This window comes from Syngnathus typhle, linkage group LG9 (assembly GCF_033458585.1).
Source record: "Syngnathus typhle isolate RoL2023-S1 ecotype Sweden linkage group LG9, RoL_Styp_1.0, whole genome shotgun sequence".
Taxonomy (NCBI): Eukaryota; Metazoa; Chordata; class Actinopteri; order Syngnathiformes; family Syngnathidae; genus Syngnathus; species Syngnathus typhle.
In genome coordinates this window covers 2,595,925-2,621,408 of record NC_083746.1, presented here as the reverse complement: position 1 = coordinate 2,621,408, position 25,484 = coordinate 2,595,925, and the positions used below count along the sequence as shown (strand labels likewise).

Sequence of the window (25,484 nt, the reverse complement as noted above, 5' to 3'; positions counted from 1 at the left end):
TACACAGAGTTGAATGTTAAATGTCAGTACTAATAGTTGGTCCAATAAATAAATAACATTTAAGATTATACAACACGTTGTCTAGTAAAAGATTCTCCTTACACGTTAACCTAACCAGCTACAGTATGGTTGCAAATTTCGCATTTTTGTTTTAAAGTCAACTCATTATCAATCAAATTAATCAAAAGTAATTTAAATATAATAACTCATGACTCCACAGGCAGTAATATTGAAAAGAAACACTGTTAGTTGGAGACTAGTCACAGTCCACTCTCCTGGGTCGTGATCGTCCCCAGCATCCCGACGTCTTTGTGACGTCACCAGCCCGCCTCCAACTGCCCTCCACGGTAACCACACGGGGCTTCATCATGATCCTGCTCATCATCTTCCTCCTCAACAGCGGCAAGAGCAAAAAAGCAGGCTGCGTGTCGTCACGCGACTTGAGCTTAATATGGACAAGAGGCTCTGAGCATCCAGGCAGGAACAATGCCCACTGTCCTGTGCAGTGGCAGGGGGAAACTTTCCTTTGGATTTTTGCTGCACCGATGCCTTTTTTCTCAGGTGAGGAAGAGCTAAGTCTCCGACAAGGCGGGTGTTATGTGCGCGCGGGCGGGCGTGTGTGTTTTCAACTGTGTGCGTGTGTAGTGTACAATTTCTTGGTTCCACTTTTTAAAATGGCCACATGATTTGGGTTTTAATGCTTTCTTTGGTCATGTTCCAGAAGTGTTCTAATGCAATTCACAGATGACTTCAGAAAAGGACCTAAATGCAATTTTGTAATGGATAAACTCACCCCAAAGAATAACCAAATAAATCTGATCATGTCAAATTATTATTGATTTGAAATTTGGTTGTCGTCAACAATTGATTCTTTTTCTTTGGGATGAAATCTTGCTTCATTTCATGCTACCCATTGTAGAAAGTTTATTTGAAAGGAGCATTCCGCCTGCAATCCAGAATATATGTTTTTATGTACCGTAATTTTCGGACTATAAATCGCGTTTTTTTTCATAGTTTGGGTGGGGGGGGCGACTTATACTCAGGACCGACTCATATACATATATATGTTTTTTTTTCACTTTTTTGGGCTTTTTATGGCTGGTGCGACTTATACTCCGGTGCGACTTCTAGTCCGAAAATTACGGTACACTATCCACCAAATGGCAGCTATTTGAAGAATGTTAGCCTATTGAAAAGTCTTGCTGTGTGCAGCTTGTGGCAGGTGTTTTGTTTGCTGGGTTGCGGTTGACTCCATCCCTCGTGGCTTCGTCCGTTCATCAGGGTATTGCGCCACAAGTCTACAGCATGGCCCATGTGTTATAATAGCCTGCTAATTGGAACTCAAAGAACTGTTTCTCTTTGACCTCATATGGCACGGATGAACTGATGATGGCACACTTGAGCCCTTTTCTCCTCCGCGGGCTTCCGGTCTAGCCAAGTGACCTTTGTGAGTCATGAATGAAGGAGGGCAAAATGGTTCATTCATTTATACGTGCACAGACATAGGCGGGTGATGATTTTGAACAGCCGAAAATTAAAGCACAATGAAGTTCCATACACTCTATTCATTTACTAAAATGGCTATTCATTGGCACTGAATGGGAAGCTCATGCTCGCTACATGAAGATGAGCTACACTAGCAATGGCTGTCAGCAGACCTTGCATCTATTTTCTATTCCGGTTGTTCTCATTGGGGTCACAGGTAAGATACAGTCGGGCACAGGTGTCAAACTCAAGGCCAGATACGGCCCGCCACATCAAATTGTGCATCAAATTCATGTCATGACTAAAATTGCAAATTGTCTTCACTTTTAAAAATCAAAATGTTCAAATATTTGACCAGTTTTTACTAGTCTAATTTGAAAACAAGTTTTATTTTGTAGCTTATAGTACTGTTTATAATATGAAGCGTCGGTACATTTATTCGGGTTGACCACTAGAGGGCCGCGGTTGACAATCCCTGCCCGAAAGTCGTCTGTGACCCCAAGCCCTGTAGAAGAATAGATGGTTGGTTTCTGCTCTCATGTACATCTGAAGGAGGAGCAGCAAAAAGGCGAGTAACATCGGGGGGAGGCATGGGGTAGAAGGGCGGAAAGCGAAAAATCATTTTGCAACATGCACACACTCCCCTTCCTCCTACTCATCTGCAGCTGTGATTTCAAGCAGACAGTATGACTCACTGACTCCCTGTCATTTCTTACAGTGACTAATATCTCCGTTCCTCATCGTTCACCTGCACACCCGCAACTAAGAGAGCATGAGTGTGACTTTGAAACATCTTAAGTGTGAATTAGTTGGTTTGCATTGTTAGTTTGGCTACTGGGCGTGGGTGCACCATCACTTATAGTTCGTGATGACCTTTGACTTCCTATCACACACTGGTATGGCTCTTGTGTACAGGTAAAGAGAGGCCAACACAGCTGTGCCAAAGATATTTGGAGGGTAAGGACCCACTTTTTATTATATCACGTATTTATGAAAACATTTGACTTGTCATCGTAATTGCATATTCATTGCAGCATTTATATTCATAATACTAGTCACTTGTTATATTCATATTATTTTCATACTGCTAAATAAGGTCACAAAAATATTAGAAAGATTTCTCAGTAAGATGATGTGTGTTTTGACAGGATGTAAATTAGAAACTTGTTGACACCGCTCTTTTTTTGGGACTAAATATGAGATAAAACAAATGAAGTGAGAATAGTCCCATCACATCGTTGGTACCCTTCTGTTCAAAGATCTTTCCGAATAAAATGTGATAAAATCGTACGTAACGCTGAAAATCTGAAGATGTCAAATTGTGTATTCCATGTTAACTTTCAGCTGCAGGCGACAAAACGGTTAGGTCACCTGCCTCACTGTTTTGAGATTGGGGTTTTGTAGAGTTTGCATGTTGGGTTTCGGTTCCAAAAACATGCAAGTTAACTAAGACTCTGAATTGTCTAAATCATAGGTGTCAAACTCAAGGCCCGGGGGGGCAAATGCGGCCCGCCACATCATTTTATGTGGCCCACGAGGACAAATCAAATTTATGTCAGTGCTAAAATTGCAAATTGGTTTCACTTTTAAAAAAATAGAGATATTTTTTACGATCCATCTTTTGGAAGGAGCCAGTCTATTCCCTAATGTATTTCGCAGTGGTTCCATTTCTTATTCTGTAGTTATCATCATATTTTGCCTCCACATTTATAGTGGCATCACAAAAGACACAAATTTCAAACCTGTTTGACTTTTGAGCCATGCTTCTCCAGAAAATCTTGGTTGGATTCATCGTAAAAAAAAAACGTTTGAGGATTCCTGAGATTCTTGTGTGTTAAAGATAATGTATGATCCAACAGGACATGACTCAGTCGTGCCCATCAGAACAAGCCTTAGCAGGTGACCAGGGAATCCTCTTCAACGCTGCGGTACATTAGTTTATTTTCAATTATATTTCATTTCAATGTCATTCGTGTTGTCACATTTCTACTCCCAATGTGTTTAAAGGACGGAAAACAGCCGACAACACAACAGAGGCAAGGTATCCGTTTGGACGCGGCAATTTAAATGTGTTAGAATCATCGTCACATGACTTTCCATGCGCTGTCCGTGTCTCATTCCGACAGGTTGGGGGCTGCGAATGACCCGTCATCCCCATGTGGCGCCTCACAAGTCGTAAGTGACACATGAGGAAAACATAAGTCACAGCAGCTTCTTAAACCTCAAAGGCACAAACACAAATGTCAGTGTGGAACTCAGGGGCCACCAACCCCCTTTGAGCTTCTTCTCGGTCTGTTACACAACATCAAATTTGCTCAGATTACTGTTATTTTTAATGATTATTAATATTATTCATCACAATAATCATCAACAATGACATAACAAGGCATATTGTAAAATTGCCAGTGTTAAATTTGATATAGTTTTAATCAATTACAAATATTACAACCTAACACATTGATCACAATCATTTTTATTGGCTGTGTAGGTAAGAACACACAAACCCGTGTCCTTTAGTTTGACCAATAGAGTAACAATAAAGAACGTGTTCCTTTTGAATTTCTCTTTTTCTTTCCTTTTGTAGAATGCTCGTGGATGATTTAAGATTAAGCAGCGATGAGGAGGATGACGCGCAAAGGGTAGGTGGTATTACTATTTGCCTATTGGGTGAAATACAAGTTGGAGTGAATGATTGACATTAGGCCAAACAAGCCTTTAAAACGTTTGGGGCAAAATTAAGTTACAATTGTGTTTATATTTGACTTCTGTGATTGAGGATGTTTACGTTCAGTTTTTTTTTTTTGCTTTGTGCTTCAACAGGGAACTCGTGAATCAGCTTCATGGGAAGGACACAGGTATTCATGCATGGCAGACACCTGTATGTGTGTGTGTGTGTGTGGTTTAATACCTGGCAATCACGTCTCCCCACGCTGTTATGATTTGTCTACTTATTTCAATTTTTGCTCGTTTTGAATGTTCGTATCACTGTGTACCCATAAAAGGAGTACTTTGCTAACCCTTCCTTCTGCTGGCGTGCGTGCGTGCGTGTGTGCTGACTGACAGTGTGTCGCACACAAATGGCAGGAGGGTGAGACATTCCAGCTCGAACTCATCGCAATCCCACTCTTCCGTGGAGTCGCTCAGCGGGAGCCTTCATTCCCGGAGCTCCAGCCCAGCTGCTTGGCCCACAGATGCACAGTCCCCATGCAGCAGCAGCAGCAGCAACAAGGAGGTAAGCACACAGGGCCGCTGGCTGCTGCCCATCCCTGTCTTTTCTGTATGTTGTCTGGATGATGTGGGAGCGGTGGCCTGGAGGCACTTATGACGGCAGGTGTGGGAGGGAGGGAAGGAGGGAGGAATGCAAGTGTGAGTTTGAAAAAAAGAAAAAAAAAAAAAGCTGGAGGAAGTAGCTCAGGGGCTGTGCGGTGCGGCGGTAGCTTTGGGAATTATTGCCTGGGTGTCATGTCAACAGGCTCGCTCTTACGGAACAAAAGCCCCCAGGAAGGGAAGTCGTGTTGACATCAGACAACGGCAACAGCGTACGCTAACTAGGATTACACATCCATCCATTTCCTGAAGCCTTTGACCTCATTAGGCTTGTTGTGTAGCTGGAACCTAGCCCAGATGATGGCAGGGTACACAGTGGAGTGATTGCTATCTATCTATCTATCTATCTATCTATCTATCTATCTATCTATCTATCTATCTATCTATCTATCTATCTATCTATCTATCTATCTATCTATCTATCTATCTATCTATCTATCTATCTATCTATCTATCTATCTATCTATCTATCTATCTATCTATCTATCTATCTATCTATCTATCTATCTATCTATCTATCTATCTATCTATCTATCTATCTATCTATCTATCTATCTATCTATCTATCTATCTATCTATCTATCTATCTATCTATCTATCTATCTATCTATCTATCTATCTATCTATCTATCTATCTATCTATCTATCTATCTATCTATCTATCTATCTATCTATCTATCTATCTATCTATCTATCTATCTATCTATCTATCTATCTATCTATCTATCTATCTATCTATCTATCTATCTATCTATCTATCTATCTATCTATCTATCTATCTATCTATCTATCTATCTATCTATCTATCTATCTATCTATCTATCTATCTATCTATCTATCTATCTATCTATCTATCTATCTATCTATCTATCTATCTATCTATCTATCTATCTATCTATCTATCTATCTATCTATCTATCTATCTATCTATCTATCTATCTATCTATCTATCTACCCAACCCATCCATCCATCCATCCATCTACCCATCTATCCATCCTACCTACCTACCTACCGACCGACCTACCGACCGACCGACCGACCGACCGACCGACCGACCTACCTACCTACCTACCTACCTACCTACCTACCTACCTACCTACCTACCTACCTACCTAAACTACCTACCTACGTACCTAAACTACCTACCTACCTACCTAAACTACCTACCTACCTACCTACCTAAACTACCTACCTACCTACCTACCGACCTACCTACCTACCTACCTACCTACCTACTTACCTACCTACCTACCTACCTACTCACCCTTCCACCCTGACTAACTTTTGGTGGCAGGCGGGTAGAGTACAAAGCAACCAACCTTTAACACTCACATTCACACAAATGGTCCATTTAAAATCTTCATTTCATTGAACATGCTTGTTTTTAGAACGTGAGAGAAAGAAAAACTCACACATCATTTTAACTTCACTGTTAATGCGGCCCATCCTAAAACATAACTAGCACACAGAGTAAAACATAGCAAATATGAATTTTTAAGTCTGTTCAGGTCAAAAAGAAACCAATTTTGCATTTTTTATTTTTATTTTTGGTCTGGTTTTATATTCTAGTTCAGGACCGTATTTTCTTTTCGAGCTGGATCTTTCCAGTTCCAAGTGTCCGATTACATTGTTAGTGTTGACGTGTTAAGCATGGTATACTGTGGGTGGAATCCTGTGGAGAGTGGTGGGCTGCTCTGAGATGCTTGGTATGTGGGGGGACGAAGGGGCAACCTGCTCCTCTTTCATGAAAGCAAGGCCCTGTAGATGTCCCACCATGCAACACATTGGGCCTCTATGACAAAAACGGGGAGTGGAGTTTATGTGAGGCTGTGGAGGGGGGAGGGAGGGGTAGACCATGTGTTTTCCATTTACGCTGTGGAGTGTCTCCGAAAGGACGAGACGAGGTTGGAGCTGTTCAGGCGGCCGGTCCAGAGTTATAGGTACGAAAGAGGTAGGGTGGACCAGAAGAGAAGAAAAGGGGAGGGAAGTCCAGACGGTACAAGCGATGTAGTGTCTTCCCTGGAAAGAGGTCGAGGGATGTGGCGAGTAGGAGGGGGCTCGCTGTTTGACTTGAGGAGGGGAAGTTTAATATTAGCGCTGCTGCTTGGCTGCCAGAGGGAAGGGAGAAGACGAGAGGCGAAGAGACAGGGAGCAGGGGCAGCTTTGCTCTGCAGCTGTGAGTATTTTTCCCAAAAACCTTCCCCCCCCCCCCATATTCCCTCGTATGCTTGCCATGTCACTCATTTGTTGGGTAAACTTTGAGTTCTTTGAAAGCATCGGACGGGTTGTGTCGCCGGCAGTCTGCATGTGAGTTTGAGGAACAGCAGTGAGACATTTTTGCGGTGTTGTAGTGTCACGCTTAGCACTCCAGACTCTGAATCCATCGATCGGAGTTCGAAACTCGATCACCTCGATGTTATTTATTTGGAATTTACACGGGTGTCAGCGACCTATCCTTGTGTCTATCCATGTCGTAAGATCACAGGAGGAATGAATGAATAAATAAATAAATAAATAAAATAAATAAATAAATAAATAAATAAATAAATAAATAAATAAATAAATAAATAAATAAATAAATAAATAAATAAATAAATAAATAAATAAATAAATAAATAAATAAATAAATAAATAAATAAATAAATAAATAAATAAATAAATAAATAAATAGTTTGGGAGATTGCTTATTTCGAGTGAAGCGGTACTTCTAATGATAGGATTGAAATATGTCTCTGAGGTTTGTCAGCTATATCATGAAGAAGAAAAAAAATCAGTTCAGTGAGCATCAAAAGTGTGTATAGCAAACGGATTCATTCAAATCTCGTTTTGTTCGATCCAAAAAGGTTTGAAAATGGGACATGTCAGGTAGATGAAATTAATTAGCTTTTACAACATCTTAATGTTGGTTTATTTTTCATTCTTGATTGGCAGTACTGTCACATTTGCCGTACAGCTCCAAATCTTGATCTCGGTCTTTTTGTGTGACTGGCTCCATTTTCTCTCTATGGTTGCGGGGACTCCAAAAACAAAAATACATGTTAGGTTCTTGGAATCCAATATGTCTTTTATTCTCTCCACAATTCAAAAATGAATCAATGTCATCTTTGAGATTACATGTGGTGCTGGTAATGAGCAGCCAGCTTGCTTTGGAATATTTGCTGTGCATATTTGTTTGAGATGTATTCACTCTCAAACACAAAATGTATTTGATTGCTACGCTGAAATGACATTTTCTTCAATGATCTCTGCAGACTGATCGCTCCACAGCTGCCCAGTGGCAATTGGATAAGTGGCTGAAGAAGTCCCAGAACAAGGTAGCTCCAGGTGACCATTACCATAGCATTCTTGGAGATCCGCCCTCCCCGCGCACACTCAAAGCACCGTCTCCGGCAAGATGCTGGGACAGCAATCAGGAATACAGCCCTAGCCAAAGCCCCCTTCCCAGCCCGCAATTGAGCTACAGGCCAGGCAGCCCCCTGCTGAGTCCCGATTACGGCTTCTGTCCGAGCCCCTGCCCAAGTCCCAGCAATAGCAGGCGCAGTTCCATACTGAGTCCAGTTCCGAGTGAAATCCCAAGTCCATGCGGGAGCTCAAGAGTGCAGCATAGCCCAAAGCCAAGTCACAGAGGACCTCAGTTAAGTCCCACTTCATCTCCTTTGCAGGGTTACCACTACCCTGAGGTTCAAAGTCATCTGTACGCAGCACCACCTCCCCACAGGACAAAATTTAGGTCACGGATTGACCCATTGTCTGAGGCCAAAACCAAGCTCACAAATAGCACAAAGCCTCCCTCCAAGGCGAGGCCCGCAGAACCCAGAGACCAAAAACTAAACAAATCCAAAGCCCGCAGTGATAGTCACAGACCGCAGAACCGTTCCCATCCAGGCAATAAAAAGCCATCGCAGTACGAGCCCATTCAGGGAGACCGACCCGGCCGCAGCGCAGACGGCAAGGCTCGTTCTCCGCTTCGGCACAGTTCTCAACACCTTCTTCCAACTGGCCGTGAAAACAGCATCGGTCAAGGCCCGAGCGCCAAAGCTGTTAATCACCCGAGACCATGTCCTAACCCACAACCCTGGGCCAAGCCGAGTGCTGTTAATGTTTCTAGAACATCACACAAGAAGCCCCAGGAGAAGAAACGTGACGTGGTCCACAGAGAAGTTCCTCAAGCCGAGGGGAGGAAAGACAGAAGGAGAGAAGATAGGCACAGGGAGGAGGCGAGAAAGGAAGACAGGAGGCTGGCGGAGGAGCAGCTCCTGAGACATCGCTGGATCGAGACTTCCGCAGAAGAGGAGGAAGAGGAGGCGGTAGTTATCGAGAAGCAGCCGAGGAGGCCTCGGGAGAAACAAACAATCCGCGAGTGCCAAACAATCCATTTCAAAGAGCGAACACTTCAGAACCATCACACCCAGCCCCAAAGAAGAACACAGAAGAAGACCAAGCGGCGAGACTCTTCATCTTCACTCAGCCCGCCTCCTCAAGGACAGTCTTGCTCATCCTCTGCTCTGACAAATTCCGATTCGGAATATCAGACACAAGTCGCCAAGGTTCCGGCAGACTCGACTTCACTCCAGAAACTTCGCAGGAGAAGTCAAAACGTCTCTGGTAGACCGGATCCTAGCAAGCCCAGAGGAAAGACCTCCGAAAGCCAAGGCGAGGGACAGCAGAGTGAGACCAGGCACAGACTCTACACTCTGGTCCCATTCGGGCGAAGCGAGCAGGCCGCGGCGCCTTCCCAACGTGGACTGGGGAACCTGGTGGTGCACATAGACCTCTGTCTCCTCAAGAGGGTCCCGGACACAGCTGTTAATTCCACCGTTAAAGCCACTAACTCCTCCTCCTCCTCTTCGTCAAAGACAAAAAGCAAGCAAACGGAGGCTATGAAACATCGCTACATGGCTGATACCTTCTCCAAAGACAGCAAAAGAAAACGCAAGGTAAGCATTGAGCACTTTCGACTCGAAACTTTCAAGGAGCTAGATGGTGTTAAAAATAAATGAACATTTTAGTCACTTTCATGCAAAACGACTTCAAATGAATATTGATTTTACATTCATATAAAGTCACCAAGCACCACCGCCTCACGGTTAGGAGGGTGCGGGTTCGATTCCACCTCCGGCCCTCCCTGTGTGGGGTTTGCATGTTCTCCCACGTGGGTTTTCTCCGGGCACTCCGGTTTCCTCCCACATCCCCAAAACATGCTTGGTAGGCCGATTGAGCACTCCAAAAGGTACATTGGGATTTATTACCGTACTTTTCGGACTATAAGTCGCACCGGAGTATAAGTCGCACCAGCCATAAAATGCCCAAAAAAGTGAAAAAAACATATATATGTATATAAGTCGCTCCTGAGTATAAGTCGCCCCCCCCCCCAAACTATGAAAAAAAAACGCGACTTATAGTCCGAAAATTACGGTACTATGGCGCGATCTGACGAATCAAATATTCTTACCTAGAGTCAGCCTCATTTTCTTTTCAAGAAAATAGAGCAGGCTACTTCCCCAATTTAGTCAGTGTTGGAGTAGGAACTGAAGACGTCCACTAATTCCTGGCAAGTGAATTGGTTGTGTGTGTGCGTGTATGTGTGTGTGCGCCCTTGTGTGACAGTTGGAGAATGGCGTCTCACATAAAGAAAGCAAGAGGAACACGCCACAAGCCAAAGACGCTGCCTCTGGCACAAAATCCTCATTACATGTGGCTGAGTGTAGCATTTCAACAGAGACCATGCATAATGGGTAAGAGTTGGATTTTTTTTTTTTTTTGCTGATCTCAATTTTAACTCAATCGGTATGACCTCATGTAATCATTTGAAAATGGATGTACCAAAAATCCCAGCTGGTAGAATGCATTGTGTATAAAATGGGTGTTCCTAATAAAATGGCTGCGACATTTGACAGCAATGCTAATTGTTTGTTGACAGATTATTGGAAGAGTACTTAGACGATAAGCAGCCGTTATCTCCCCTGTCACCGCTGTCAGACGGCCCCGAGACCACCCGACTTACATCCAAAGCAAAAAATGGGGAGCTTTATCACAAGAACAAAGATAAGAGCAAAGATTCAGCACTCCAGGTAGGTAACACAAAAGGAGCCATTTATTTACTTGCAACCGATTGTCTTCATTTTTATTCTGCACGTACTCCCCTAGCCAAAAAAGGAGGTGGATTATGTGAAGGTGTCCAGACGGCCTTTGTCAGATTCCTGGGGCCCCGCAGGACACAGAGCAGCCGTGGCAAATTCAGAAACGTGAGCGATCATTTTGGACGATGCCACCTCGTTAGGATTTACTAACAAACTTAAATTAACACACGTTTTCATTTCTCACATTTCCAGGCCTCACCACGCCGAGTACTACTTACACGAAGCCAAAAGGATGAAGCACCGTGCGGATGCCATGGTGAGTATCAAAATGATCATTTTAGAGAAAAATCAAAAAGTAAGATAGATGTGTGGCTTCATGTGGCTGGAATGGCCTCAACAAGAATTTTGAAAAGGACAGTTCCATAAAAAAAATGCAATCTGTGAAAAGAGCAAAGGGATAGGACATATTGGACGTAATTTGCACTGGCTCAGTTTTGCTCCTCTTATTTATTGGGTTATTATTTATTCATCACTCATTTTATTTATTTATTATTATTTAGTTATTGTTTGTGCCTTCTTGTTTTTATTTTGTGTCGTCTACTTGTATGTTTATCGTGTACTGTGTCTCGTCACCGTGGGATGGAGGAAACGGAATTTCGGTTTCTTTGTGTGTCTGACATATGAAGGGATTGACAATAAAGCTGACTTTGAACTTTGAACTTTGATCAACTTTATTATCTATTTTTTTATTTGTGATCTTGTTTGTTATTGAGGGTTTTAGCATCATTGCTAATGTTAGCCCTGTCCCCTCCACGTGTTCCAGGTGGACAAGCTGGGGAAGGCCGTAAATTACGTCGATGCTGCTCTCTCATTTATGGAATGTGGCAAAGCCATGGAGGATGGCCCGCTGGAGGCAAAATCACCCTACACCATGTATGCGGAGACGGTGGAGCTCATAAGGTGAGCTAAAAAAATACTCATACAGTACTTCTATAAAAAAAGACATGATATTAACAGCAGAGTATATGCACTGGATTTTCCCTTTGTGGCATTGAAATGATTCAAGTCAATTAATAAGTTAATGGCTTATAACAGGGGTGTCAAATTCATTTTTTTTTGGAGTCATAGCTTCTTTCGGAGGGCCATTATGACTCTCAACCCAAAAAATCGTATGAGCACCTCATATTATATACAGTAAAAGCGACAAAACAAACTGACAAATAACTCGTTTTCAAATCAGACCAGTAAAAACTGGTCAAATATTAACAAAAAAAAAGATATTATTAAAAGTGAAGACAATTTGCAATTCTAGTAATGACACGATTTTGATGCACAATTTGTCTTCGCGGGCCACATCAAATGATGTGGCGGGCCGTATCTGGCCCCCGGGCCTTGAGTTTGACACCTGTGGCTTATAGTGACCCCGTGAACCTGTATTGCTCACTTTGTCATTTTGTTTTGAGCCTTCCTTTTACTCTGTCGGACCACCGTATTGATTGTGTTCAGTAATGGTGAACTGGGCAGACTGCTTGTCTTCCCAATTCCCCAATGAAAACAAATGACTGGGTTTACAGGTATGCAATGAGGCTAAAGAGCCATTCTGGTCCTGGTGCACGCCAAGAAGACAAACAGCTGGCAGTCCTCTGGTGCGTAAGTTTGCTTCTCACTCTTTGGAAGCTCGATTCAAAGGGAATTTCAATCGTCCCTGTTTGTTGGCAGCTTTCGATGTCTCGCCCTCCTCTACTGGCAGATGTTTCGTTTAAAGAAGGATCATGCACTGAAATACTCTAAAGTACTACTCGACTACTTTAAGGTAAGGTATCGCCGGTGCTGGAATCGGAACTGTCTGCCTTTCATAACCGGTCGGCAGAGCTAGCATATTGCGGCTAGGCGAGCGTCAAGCTTGTTCTTAAACTGCCCATAGACCAGGGGTGTCAAACTCATTTTTTTTGTTTCTTTCGGAGGGCCATTATGACTGTCAACCCGAATAAATGCATGAGCACCTCATATTATATCCAGTAAAAGCTACAAAACAAACCCGTTTTCAAATCAGACGAGTTAAAAACTGGTCAAATATTAAAAAATAATAATAATAAATTAAAAGTGAAGACAATTTTTAATTCTAGTAATGACACACATATTTGATGCACAATTTGTCTTTGCGGGCCACATCAAATGATGTAGCGGGCCGTATCTGGCCCCCGGGCCTTGAGTTTGACACCTGTGCCATAGACTAAAGAAAAAGGATCTCCTTACTGACTCTGTTGCAGACTTCTCCCAAAGTGCCTCTGATGCCATCCTGCTGGAATGACACCGGAAAGTAAGCAGACAACAAGTCCAATGCTCCGAGGATCAGACTCAAAGCGTTCTTGCGTTTATCCTGCAGGGATACAGGAGGGCCCTCTCCTCCCCAACTACCCGATGGCACCAAACACATCCGGCGGGGTTCACATGGGGACAGTGCTTCCCCGTCACTCATAAGCATACCTCAACGTATCCACCAGATGGCGGCAAATCACCTAAACATCACCAATAGTGTCCTGTACAGCTATGAGTACTGGGAGGTTGCAGACAACCTGGCAAAAGAGAGTAAAGGTATGTGCATTGAACGTCATACATAACTGATTTATTGGGTATGTTATAATGAAAAATGTTGGTCATTTAAAAACAAAACACACACAGTACATTTGATTAATTTAATTTAATAATGGGTTCATTAATTAGAACTGAGTTGATTATGGAAAATCAAAAAAAAAAAAAAAAGAGAATTCATTATTATATCTGAAATGATTGTAATTTAAAATATTTATTTTATTTTGAATTCTATATAAATAAAAAGTCACTTTGAGTTTTACATTAGTTACTATTGTAAAAAAACTACTAATGATTAGTTGTAGTACAGGTAGTAGTGAGTATATATTAAAAAAAAATTTAAACAAAACATTTGTGAACAGTTACATATAGTCAAAATATCTATTTTATCAAATATTTTTTCATCCCTGTTTATTATTACTACTCTATTAGTAAAAGGAAACAATGTATATAAATTATATAAATGTTTGCCCAGCCTTCCTCTGACCACTATTCCACAGTGTTACCTCCATTGCACATTATTTAACTTATATCTCTTTTTTTTCGCCTTTTTTTCAAAAAATATTCTTTTTCTACTCAAACAGAGTTCTTTAACTACTTGAATACTCTGTCCGGGCCATTGACGCTTCACAGCAGCATCGTTCATGCGGTGCAGTACACCAGACAAGCTCTTCAGTGGATTCGCATCAGTGCCAAACTTAACTAACATGCACAAGATGCCCAATCTGTCAACAAGGACAGCGGGAGGGAAGGAAGAGCCTTCTTCCTATCATTTACGGAAAGTATGCTGCAGAACTGGAGCAAATGTCTATAATTATATATTACGAGGGTTTTGCCTCGGGCCATAGGTTCCCAACCCTTGAACAAAAGAGATCTGAACTGTGAACATCCCTGCAGAAATGATAGTGACCAATTTCAGGACTCATCCACTTCCTTCCTCATTAAATGAACCTGGAAAAATGTGCATAGTGATTTGAAGCCTCTAATCCTTTGCCAAATATCCAATAGCGACATAGTAAACAGGACTTAGTCACTGTAATGTCAGCCAATTGTTGCGCAAAGGCCTTTCATATGTTAGTTACAGTTGTACTTTTTCAATATGTGCTGTACAAAACCGTTTCTACAATTTTGCATTGTGCGCTAATGAAGATTTCATGGTTTTTTTGTATATTTAAATATTTGTTCCACTGTGCAATACTTCTTGTAATTGTTTAAGAAAAACAAATACAAAGAAATAAAGTGCGTCTCTCAGTCAATTGAATTAGCGTAGGTGAGCACATGATTAATTTGCAGTCAGGATTCCTGACTGAGCCCTTCTGTGTCCTGACTCAAGATACAGAATGGTAGACATCTGTCGTTGAAGGGGGTATTCAGAAATCTATAGCACAACTTTATTGTTAATTGATTGAAACAAAATTGATTGAAACATATAGTTTTTACTGTATATAATATGAGGTGCTTATACATTTATTTGGGTTGACCGTCATAACGGCCCTCAGAAAGAAGCTATGAGTTTGACAGCCCTGGGATAAACAATCAAATACATCTGTTTTTTATTGCACTCCTTTCAACCAAAATATTAGAAACATCCCTGTGTGATGCATAGCAGTACTGAACTACTTGAAACTACAAAAAAAAAAGTTCAAATAAAATCCCAACTGAACACATTATATAATTGTGAAGGGACACGAACGTCAGCCTCTCCATCTATACTTCCTACTTGCAAAAACAGTAGGCGTATGACACCTCAGCATCATCAGCATCTCATGTCTGCTGCCATGGCAACAGTGAACAGCCAATGATAGCGCTCACGTGCATTATAGGTCAAAGCGTCCTAATCCTCGGAGCCTGTGAGCACGTGCACTGCAGATAATTGTCATTTTAAACGTATATTTATGGATTAAGTACGTACGTGATGTGTCGGTGTCACATTCCAACCCATAATTGCACATATTTGTGCGACGCCAGTGGGTTCATTTGAGGACAAAAACATCCCAGACAGTCCCATCGACTGTCTGCAAAGCGAGTGAGTGAAAGAATAGCATGGAAGCATAAGCAAACTCTGCTGATGTTGTAAAAAATAAAAATAAAATCCACAATCAAGTGTTTTTTAAACGGACATATTCATAGCCACGACGCATTCGCCCATTGTTTTGTGAGTTATGGGCCAAGAGTTAATTTAGGTGAATGGGCGACGAGCTAGATCAAGCTAAATGACAACTCGGTTTAAAAATATTTTCCGGCAGTGGCCAAAAAACGATTCAACAATAAAACATATCAGGCTTCCTAACCTCGAATGTATTTTATTTTGAAAACCTACCGGAACTATGCTTTCTCTACACGTTTAGCGCAGACAGATAGAATGGAAAGCAAAAGGGACCATCCGAGAAGCGGTAGCAATGGAGACCTGACGGGATGTAGAACATGACCAACTACCCGGTGTGTCGCCATGACTATAAAGGGTTATTGAAGCCGAACAGGGACGATAAAAGGCTGGTTCTGTCTTGGGGAATTCCCGAAGCTTTGACGACTGGGCTCGCGGACGGACAGCTTCACATGCGGAGGCAAGTCTGCCGTGTGCTCATTTTGACAGCACAAAAGGAACACGACATTCCATGTTTGTCACATGGCTCCGTTTGTGTACAACGCGCCGTGTGAGCGCTCAGCTGCTGCTTGTTTGCTTGCTGTTTTATTTTATTTTAATTTTTGTGCGGTAGTAACGTTCCCCCAGCGATTAGTTGACGCTTGCTTGGAATAATTTGCCTTGAACTGACGTGAACTCTGTGCGATTTGCCCTTTGTGATTTCGTGCTAGGCTAATGTTAGCTAACAAAAGTGCTTTTGCATTTCGTTAATAAGTTTGCATGAGCTGCGGACTTTTCTAGATATGCCCCGAGAGTGCCGCACAAAGCTTGCATACATTGCTATGAATGCATTGCCGTTTGAAGATTGATATATTTTAATATTGCTAAAGACTTTACGAACAACATACAGAAGCAAGGTGTTCTCGTGTTACCACTGAGTTCCCCCAAATTTGTATGAAAGTAGGAACAATCCGTATTTGTAACTTTCCTACGCAAACACGGAAACTATTTTTTTTAAATTAATTTTCTGCTAAAAACACGAAATATCAACTAAAGATGATTCTTATAATTATTCTGTCACTATATTTTCGATTAATTAATAAGTCAAATAGAATACATTTATTTAATTTTATTTAATAAAGACAGGACAATATTTGAAATTGACTTTGCGGAAAATGTGCAAACAAATGGATCATGATTCCTTTTATTTTCAAATGTCAAATTTGGTAACTGTTAGACAGAGAATCAGACTGTTTCCCTGAAGGACTACAGAAATCGGTGAATATCTACTTTTGACAGGCTGAAATTCATAGCATTTGGACAATTTTAATTAAAGCATGGTTTTTCAGATTTTTGTCTACTAATTTGATCATTGATTACCTGTCTGATAGATAATTGTGATTAAAGTGTGTGCCACTTGACAATGCAGTATGATGCTGCTGCGCAAGCTTGTTCACGTTTGTAACCTTGAAATTTCACAAAATAGTAAATATTTATATTTCTAAAAGAAAATCAAGACTGCACGTTCGGAACAATCCAATAGTAATCAGTAAGTACTGCTGTAACTACACCATGTGTGTAACCTCCGAATATTATACAATTGCAAACCGAGAACCTCCAGGACTTCTTTAGCCTGCTTGTAATATCACAATGATATTTTCATTTCTCTTACGTCCCGCCCAAAATTGAAATTGTCTCTTTTGTTTAATTTCTCTGCTCTGTCCATTTTTAATGTGTGTTTTCAGGTAGCTCAGTATGAGTCGAGATGTGTGGACCAAGAAGAAAGCCAATGCCAGCGATGACAACGGTTGGGCTGAGAGGGTGAGCACCTATTAACAGTGTCAATTGTGTCACATAGGATTAACATTATTTTTCATATGAAGTACATCAAGAGAAGCCACTTACAATGTTGTCACTCATTCCCATTCTTGTTTGCAGGGCGGCTACATGGCTGCCAAGGTGTCAAAGTTGGAGGAGCAGTTCAAAAGCGATGCCCCCAAGGAGAAACAGAGGGACAGTTCTTCCAATCTTTTCTCTGGGGTGGCCATCTATGTTAACGGCTACACAGGTAACAGATTTTGGAACAGTCAGTACCCGAGGTTGTAACCTGGGCCAAAATGTCATTTGTTGTCCTTCATAAGACAAGTCCGAATTTGTGATTTGCGGGCAGAACCAAGTGCAGACGAGCTCCGCAGGTTGATGATGCTGCACGGCGGGCAGTTCCACGTTTACTACTCCCGCTCCAAGACCACCCATATCATTGCCAACAATTTGCCAAACAACAAAATTCAGGAGCTGAAAGGGGAAAAAGTCATCAAGCCCGGCTGGATTACCGACAGGTGAGTTCATCTGTGACCCATATGAGAATCGATGACCTGTATGAATGTCGTCTTGTTTTGTTTTTCTCTTCGAAATAGCATAAAAGCAGGGCATCGCCTCCCGTACTTGCACTACCAACTGTATGCCAAACACAAAGGGCCACTGTTTCCGCCTCTAAAGCAGCATCAGACCTCAGATAGCGCTGGACCCAGTCACAGTCATCACAGTGTTCCTCAGCAAGACTCCTCTCACTCCATTTCCCCCTCTCACAAGCAACAAGACTTTCACCAGAAGAGCCTCTCGCCCAACCCACATCTCATCACCTCAGCATTCTCGCACACAGACCCCGAGCACAGCCACTTTAGTGTCGAATCCAGACACCGCAGCAGTTCCCATTCCCACCACCCGCTATTTAAATCAAGCCCCTTAAAGCGCCCACAGTCGGGAGCGTTCTCACCTCATACCCTCCGGCCACAGAGTGCAGACCGACATGAACCTCAAGCTTTCTGCACTACGCATCAGAGGAGTCACAAGGAAGTGGAAATAAGAGTGTGAGTATGGCAATGTTATTTTTTTTTTGGTGTGTGTGTGTGACTTTGCCGCTAATGTATAAAGCAATATGCCGTAATTTTCGGACTATAAGTCGCACCGGAGTATAAGTCGCACCAGCCATAAAATGCCCAAAAAAGTGGAAAAAAAAAATGTATATAAGTCGCTCCTGAGTATAAGTCGCCCCCCCCACCCAAACTATGAAAAAAAACGCGGCTTATAGTCCGAAAATTACGCTACTATTCATAAAGACATACTGGGGAGTTCAGTGTGTTCACTTTCCAAGTGAACTGTTAAATTTGCTTCCCTTTTTTTTGTTTTTTCTCATTCAGTTTGTTATCAACTTGCAGGAATGGATCCTTGCAGACCTCAGACTTGACCCCCGAGTGCATCGACGCCCCCTCGCCCCTCACCAACGGCCATGCTCATCTTTTTAATGGTGCCTTAAAATCAAAGGACCTTTTTACAGACAAACATTTTGTTTCCAAGGACCCGAGTAAATGCAGAATGGTGAGCCCCGAACATAAAGACGCTTCCTTGAACAAACTAGACCCGTATGAGTTCCCCAGCAGTCCTCCAAAACAGCCCGACCTGTCGCCCGTTTGTTTTGAGGGATCGTCTTCGAAAGATGCGCTCGATTCATCGCAACAGACATCGTGTCGAGTTGACTCAAGTCCTGACAAAATTCCTCATTTGCCAACATCTCATCCACACATTCCCGTGCGTCTGAACGGAAGTCACCAGAATGCCTTCTCATTCCACCCTGCCTTGGAAAGCAACTCAACCGACCGACCTCACCCCAGCACGGCGGCGTCTGGATCTCCCAACGAGGCGGCCACCGCGGCTCAGCTGTCGGCGCAGACGGGCGGCCTGATCTCAGAGTATTACGCTCACTCGCGTTTACACCAGATCTCCACATGGAGGACGGGCTTCTCCGAGTACGTCAACGAACTGCACAACAAGCGGAGGACGTCGGGCGGAGCCTCCTTTCCGGGCAAAGAGCGACTTCGGAAGTTGGTGGAGCAACGTACTTTTGGAAACCCAGGTAGAAAAAGCGATAAATGTGTCCAGTAAGTTTGTAAAAAAAACCTTTCCTGATTTTTGTTTTCATTTGACAGATGCACAGACACACTCTGCAGTTAAATCTTGCATCCTCCATGTGGACATGGATTGTTTCTTTGTGTCTGTTGGGATCCGACATCGACCCGAACTCAAGGGTGAGGTTTGTCTAAAATAATTGCTCGCCGCCCCACGTCACAATACGACATAATGCATACGTTTTGTGTCGATCTGTTTCTGTACCAGTCTGTGTAAATACGCTTCAACCCAATCTGTGATACTAAAAAGGTCAGGGTCCGCTGTTAATTGGGGAAAAAAATATTAACAATGTCACTCATAAATTTCTTTTGACTCAACTTTTTAGCACATTATATATGTATATATTTAATATTTGAATAATGTAGTGCCTGCTTTTTCGGATGGCAATCGTCTCAATAGCGAGTAGAGGCAAAGCAGCTTTATTTATATACGTAGCACATTTCATACACAAGCTAACGCAATGTGCTTGCATTGATTAAAAGTGAAATATTTAAGAGCATCTCAAAACCAAAAAAACTAGCGACATGTAAAAAAAAGAAAAAAAAGCTTCAAGAAAATGATTTCAACCTCAGTCGTTGAAATGTATCAAGCTGTTATGTGCCATGCGTTGGAATAGGGCCGTAGTGGAATTGGACTTTGTGGTAGCTGAATAAAGTTATCTAAATATTAGAATTAGATTTTTTTTTTCTTCTTCCATTTCACAGGTAAGCCCGTAGCTGTGACTAGTAACCGTGGGCATATGCGAGTGCCTTTAAGACCAGGCGCCAACCCACAGCTGGAGCAGCAGTACTACCAGAGGAAACACACTCTGGCTCCACCTGGTGTGAACGGTCATACATGTTGAAATTATCCAATGGAAGGTGTGCTTAATATTAGAAATGACGCACGTTGCTTTGCCTCGCAGGGAAAGAGTTTGACGATTTACATGATGATGCTCCTCAAGAGTGTGCAGAGGTCCATGCGAACGGAGTGGACCAGGACGCTGCTCTTTCTATGGCGGAGATTGCATCCTGCAGCTACGCTGCGAGGTGAGACACGGCACGTGACATCTTCTGAATAACATTCACCGACTGACTCGCTGCTGCGTCGGCGTTCGCTCGCAGGCAGGCAGGTGTGAAGAACGGGATGTTTTTTGGAAAAGCCAAACAGCTGTGCCCCAGCCTGCAGTCTGTCCCGTACGACTTTGACGCCTATAAAGAGGTGGCCCTCACCATGTACGAGACTTTGGCCGGGTAAGAGGAAATGCTGCTCGATTCGGGCGCTCGTTTGAAAAACTGAAACTGGACAAAAATATCGGTCATTGTGTCCGTCCAAGATGGAGATTTTATATGATTTGGAGATTGTTTTTGTCGGTTGCAGTTACACCCATGACATCGAAGCCCTAAGCTGTGACGAAGTCCTACTGGACGCCTCTGCTCTCATAGCCGAGTTGGGGGTCGACCCAGAGGATCTGGCCGAAGCCATCAGAGCAGACATCAAGGAGAAAACGGGATGCTGCGCTTCAATTGGCATGGGTGAGTGTACGTTTCGGATCAGTTGAAGCAAGCATTTCGAATTCACTCTTACTTCTCATCTTATTTAGGGTCCAATATCTTGTTGGCTAGGCTTTCCACGCGCAAAGCCAAGCCCGACGGGCAGTATTTCTTAAAGTCAGAGGATGTGGATGATTTTATCCGGGACCTGCTAGTGACCAGTTTACCAGGTGAGTACAGAGCACCCCCTGTTGATTGGAATTATAGGTTCCACTCAGTGTTCTTAAGAATTTATATTTGCCTTTTTTTTTTTTTTTCCAGGTGTGGGGCCTGTTATGGGCAGAAAGCTGGCAGCTATTGGGGTCAAGTCATGCGGAGACCTCCGGAACGTTTCTCTGACTCAGCTGCAGAAGAAGTTTGGACCTCGATCGGGACAGACGCTGTTCCGTTTCTGCAGGGGTCTCGACGACCGACCCGTCCGCTACGAGAAGGAGAGGAAGTCCGTGTCGGCAGAGATGAACTACAATATACGTTTTAAAAAGGTCAAACTGACACTTCCTGGACTCTTTAGTTGGTTTCAGTGAGAGCCAATGCTATGTATAAAGTATTTTCCAGTGGTGTGCAAATGTCTCATGTATTTTTACTTATTGCTCTTACAGGTTGATGAGGCGGAGTCGTTCCTATCCAGCCTGTCCATGGAGGTGGAGCGACGCCTACAAGAAGCCGGGCTGCAAGGTCGCAGAGTGACGCTCAAAGTCATGGTCCGCAAAGAGGGCGCACCCCAGGAGACGGCGAAATACGGCGGCCATGGCATCTGCGACAACTTTGCCAAGTAAGAGGGGGGGGGGGGGGGGGTTTGCCTACATGCTGGATTTCAAACGACTCAACATTACGTTTTCTTGTGTTCATCTCTTCTCGTCTTTTGTTTAGGACAGTGATGCTAGCACAGTCCACGGCCAGCGGCCAGCTGATTGCAGCTACGGTCATCAAGATGTTCCACGCTATGAAGTTGCCAGCGCAGGACCTCCGAGGCCTCGGCATCCAGGTCCAACTTCTTGAGGGAAGTCACTCCGCTCACAACCATCTCAATGGGGTTCGGACACGGTCCATCAAAGAAATGTTGCTCAGCCGTGCATCCACCAGCAAAGGTCAGCCTCTTTAGTTGACGCTGCTTCGGTTGATGTGGAGTATTTACAAACTTTAGAAAGAGTCGTATGTACGTCACAGATGCTGGTGACGACAAAGATCAGCCCCCTTCCCGAGCTGTGGTACCTGGAACCGTTGAGCATCCTCAGTCTCCTAATGCGACAGTTCCAGGAACTAGCAAGGAACATGAAGCATGCAGACAAACGCCCAAACACCCCAGAACGCGTCTCGACGTCAGTATCGAAATCCCGTCCCCTTCACAGGTAGGCACTCGGTTTCACTGTGTGCTTTTTCCCTACACGCACACACAAACATTGTTTATATGATGTCCAAGGTGGATCTATCCGTGTTGGAAGCCCTGCCCGCCGAGCTGAGATTACAAGTGGAACAGTCGTGGACTTGCAGAGAAGGCCAACAAAAAAAACACTGGCATCCTGCCGGTCCACAACCTTTGAGTCCCAAGTCACGGCTGGTCTCCTCCACTTGTTCTCCTCCTGCACTGAACAACCACCCTGCACCGCCTGGAGCGCTTCTACTGCAGATTCCAAACCAGCCGGACAGTCCTGGAATTGTTTTGGAGCTGCCTGACTACTCCCAGGTATGTGGACATTCGTAGCTGATCAGTGTCATCTTAAAAAAAAAAAAAAAAAGATGGGAAACCAACCACTTTGTTTATGTACTCCAATCATTTGCACCAATGACAAATATTGACATTATTTTAAGGAGGTGACAATATTCTTTACTGATTCGAATACATTTATTTAAAAATATATATATTTCTTCTCTAATGTGTGATTGCAGGTTGACCCAGAGGTTTTCGCCGCTCTCCCCAAAGAGCTCCAGGAGGAACTTAAGTCTGCCTACAACCGAGCTACTAATAACCAGCCTCAGACAAAAATATGTACGCCTTTGAAGTGTTCTAATTCTATTTGCAGCATAGTTGTTGTTAGTTTTTTTTTCACCGCTCATTCTTATTTCCCCCGCAGTGGAGCAGAAGAATGCATTTTTGCAGCTGAAGCAGTCTGTAGGAGTCGGCGTCGGACGAGTGAAGCGGCGATACAAGAGGAAGAACGCAGTAAGCCCTGCCAAAAAGGGCCCATCGCCTCAAAAGAAGCCGCGCCTAATGAACAGCCCTGCCAAAGCCGCACTTTTTACGAAACTAAAAGAGCCTATGAATGTATTCAAGGTAGATTTGCAATGATTTTTTTTTGTGGAAGTGGAACATTTCTAACATAGCTTTACTTCACTTTTGCTTGCACAGGGTGAAAGCGGTCCATCCACATCTTCCTCAAAGCAGGACCTCGAAGAGCCTTTGCCAAAATGCATCCTTCGCCCTCCTCCAGCATTGGCCGGAGCTTCTGAGCTACCGGATATTAAAACACTCTTACGGGAATGGGTGACCACCATGACAGGTATCCATGTGACTCTGGAATATTGTTTAAAAAAAAAAAAGGTTGCATAATCGTAATGTGAGATTTTCTGACATCTAGCATCAGTCCATTTTTTTTTAGGTACAAATGAGTCATTGTGAAAGGATTGTATTGACTTGTAACTTTGTGTCAGACCCCATGGAAGAGGACATTCTGCAGGTGGTGAGATATTGCACTGATCTAATCGAAGACAAGGATCTGGAGAAGCTGGATCTGATCATAAAATACATGAAGAGGCAAGTTTGACGACCAATGAAGTCGTTCATTGCTCCGACTGTTATCTGAAAACAAATCCGCTGACCCGTGTTGTGTGCGCAGGATCATGCAGCAGTCGCTGGAGTCTGTGTGGAGTATGGCCTTTGACTTCATTGTGGACAATGTGCAGGTGGTTGTGCAGCAAACCTACGGTAGCACCCTGAAGATTGCATGAGTATCAACGTTTCCACTTTTTTTTCCTAAATTTGAACTCTTCCGATTCGGCCAGCTGCTGGCCTCTGTAAGCTGCGTAGACGGTCACAGCTTTCCTGTACAGCATGAGCCAAGGAAGAAATGCAAAAGCCACGAATTTGTTTGAAGTTTGTATACATGCAGCATTTGTTTGTCTTTTAAAGACCAAGTCAACTGAAGGGCAGAACTGTTTGAGACCGGCTCCGTGTTTTGTAGGTCGTATTCTTTCTTGGAGATCAGTGGAGCCGCCAAAGTGGAACTCAGTCCACTTTTGTCACATATCTATCACATAGGATATAGTGAATTAGTTTTCTTCTCTCCATAATTCCCACCCCTCCTTTTTTTTTTTTTTTTTAACCGCACAGTTAATGTTTTAAGTCACATTTTAACATTCTTAACTGTCGTTCAAGTTAACTGCAAAATAAAAAGTAAAACCACTCATTGGAAGTGCCTGACACATTTATTGGAGGGAGGGCAGGAAGGTGCACGGCACTATTTTCACCAAGTGGTGTTTGCTCAAATTACAGTGGCGCCATGACTCAAAGGTTGACTTCTTTCCATGACTCAAAACACACTAGAGGGCGCCCCCCCCCCCCAAGAAAAACAGCTGAGCTTTGTAAGTTCCTCTGTATTTTACAAATTGTGAAGGTACACGGCTTGTCCAATGTACGATTTTTCTTTTCTCCTTTAATATATCTGATCATATCTGATACTACTTTTTAAAAAAAGAAAGCAGAAAAAAAACGCTGCAAAACATTTAACATTTTACATTTTTTTGCAAAGAAAAGTGCCAAATCCTTGTCATTAAAATATGTAAAAAAAAACCAAATGTTTTTCAATGTACTTGTTTAATGGAAGGGTTTACCTCTTGCATTGTTTACATTTAATGAATTCTTAGTAACTGCAAACTGGACCTTTTGGGTCTTTGGGGAAAAAGAGCACTTAAGAGGTTAACTGTTGTCACTCTTGTCAATATAATACCTCTACATTTTTTTTTCTTTTGTGTTATCTAGTGAAGATGTCCCGTTGGACACAAGTTTGATGTTACATTTTTAACTTTATACTGTAAATTTGTATTGCATGACATTCAGCGCTCATCATTCAGAAATGCTGTGCTTGGTTGAAGGAAAGAAAAACAAAAACTATATATGCAAATCAAATTAGTGTAATATTTCTGCATATGAATGTTTGAGAAGTATCTGTTCACTTTCTAACTTGTTGCTTCTCATGTTTTCCTCTCCTCCCCATTGATGTGTTGGTGAAAGCAAATGGGCCACATTTTAGAACGGGCCAACATTTGTCTTTATAATTCTGGCTTGTGCCTGAAGACCTGAAGCTGTGAAAGTTTTCTAAAGCTTGATAATAATAATAAAATGTTAACTTCTAATTTTGTTGAGTTAGTCTTAAGTCATTTCTTCCTCCTTGACCTAATCAATTCTCATCTGCCTTCTCCTT

At 42.8% G+C, this 25,484-nt stretch overlaps 2 protein-coding genes across 7 annotated transcripts; both read left to right on the top strand.

The window, feature by feature from the left end:
- Positions 1-368: 368 nt before the first annotated feature.
- On the top strand, positions 369-14,746 carry aff3 (AF4/FMR2 family, member 3). Of its 5 annotated transcripts, none has more exons than XM_061287592.1 (19): positions 371-561; positions 2,401-2,442; positions 3,345-3,413; positions 3,493-3,526; positions 3,612-3,660; positions 4,070-4,124; positions 4,306-4,340; positions 4,570-4,717; positions 8,065-9,750; positions 10,421-10,548; positions 10,734-10,884; positions 10,961-11,058; positions 11,146-11,209; positions 11,717-11,853; positions 12,468-12,539; positions 12,613-12,706; positions 13,164-13,213; positions 13,280-13,488; positions 14,070-14,746. In XM_061287592.1, exons 1-19 carry the CDS (start codon positions 487-489, stop codon positions 14,189-14,191), a joined length of 3,318 nt encoding a protein of 1,105 aa, XP_061143576.1. In that variant the 5' UTR covers positions 371-486; the 3' UTR covers positions 14,192-14,746. The 5 variants fall into 5 exon arrangements, 4 of the variants coding, with proteins under 4 accessions (XP_061143576.1, XP_061143575.1, XP_061143577.1 ...); XM_061287591.1 differs by having other exon boundaries at positions 4,549-4,717; XR_009715791.1 differs by lacking the exon at positions 14,070-14,746 and having other exon boundaries at positions 369-561; positions 4,549-4,717; positions 12,468-12,543; positions 13,280-13,369.
- A 1,076-nt stretch (positions 14,747-15,822) lies between these two features.
- Positions 15,823-25,416, top strand: rev1 (REV1 DNA directed polymerase). Of its 2 annotated transcripts, none has more exons than XM_061287256.1 (22): positions 15,823-16,053; positions 17,318-17,389; positions 17,507-17,636; positions 17,739-17,907; positions 17,986-18,438; positions 18,787-19,481; positions 19,555-19,653; positions 20,239-20,355; positions 20,439-20,562; positions 20,638-20,766; positions 20,894-21,048; positions 21,117-21,236; positions 21,328-21,548; positions 21,666-21,838; positions 21,937-22,154; positions 22,234-22,415; positions 22,487-22,750; positions 22,954-23,053; positions 23,139-23,338; positions 23,414-23,564; positions 23,716-23,818; positions 23,901-25,416. In XM_061287256.1, exons 1-22 carry the CDS (start codon positions 15,910-15,912, stop codon positions 24,010-24,012), a joined length of 4,131 nt encoding a protein of 1,376 aa, XP_061143240.1. In that variant the 5' UTR covers positions 15,823-15,909; the 3' UTR covers positions 24,013-25,416. The 2 variants fall into 2 exon arrangements, with proteins under 2 accessions (XP_061143240.1, XP_061143241.1); XM_061287257.1 differs by having other exon boundaries at positions 15,908-16,049; positions 17,314-17,389.
- Positions 25,417-25,484: the final 68 nt, after the last annotated feature.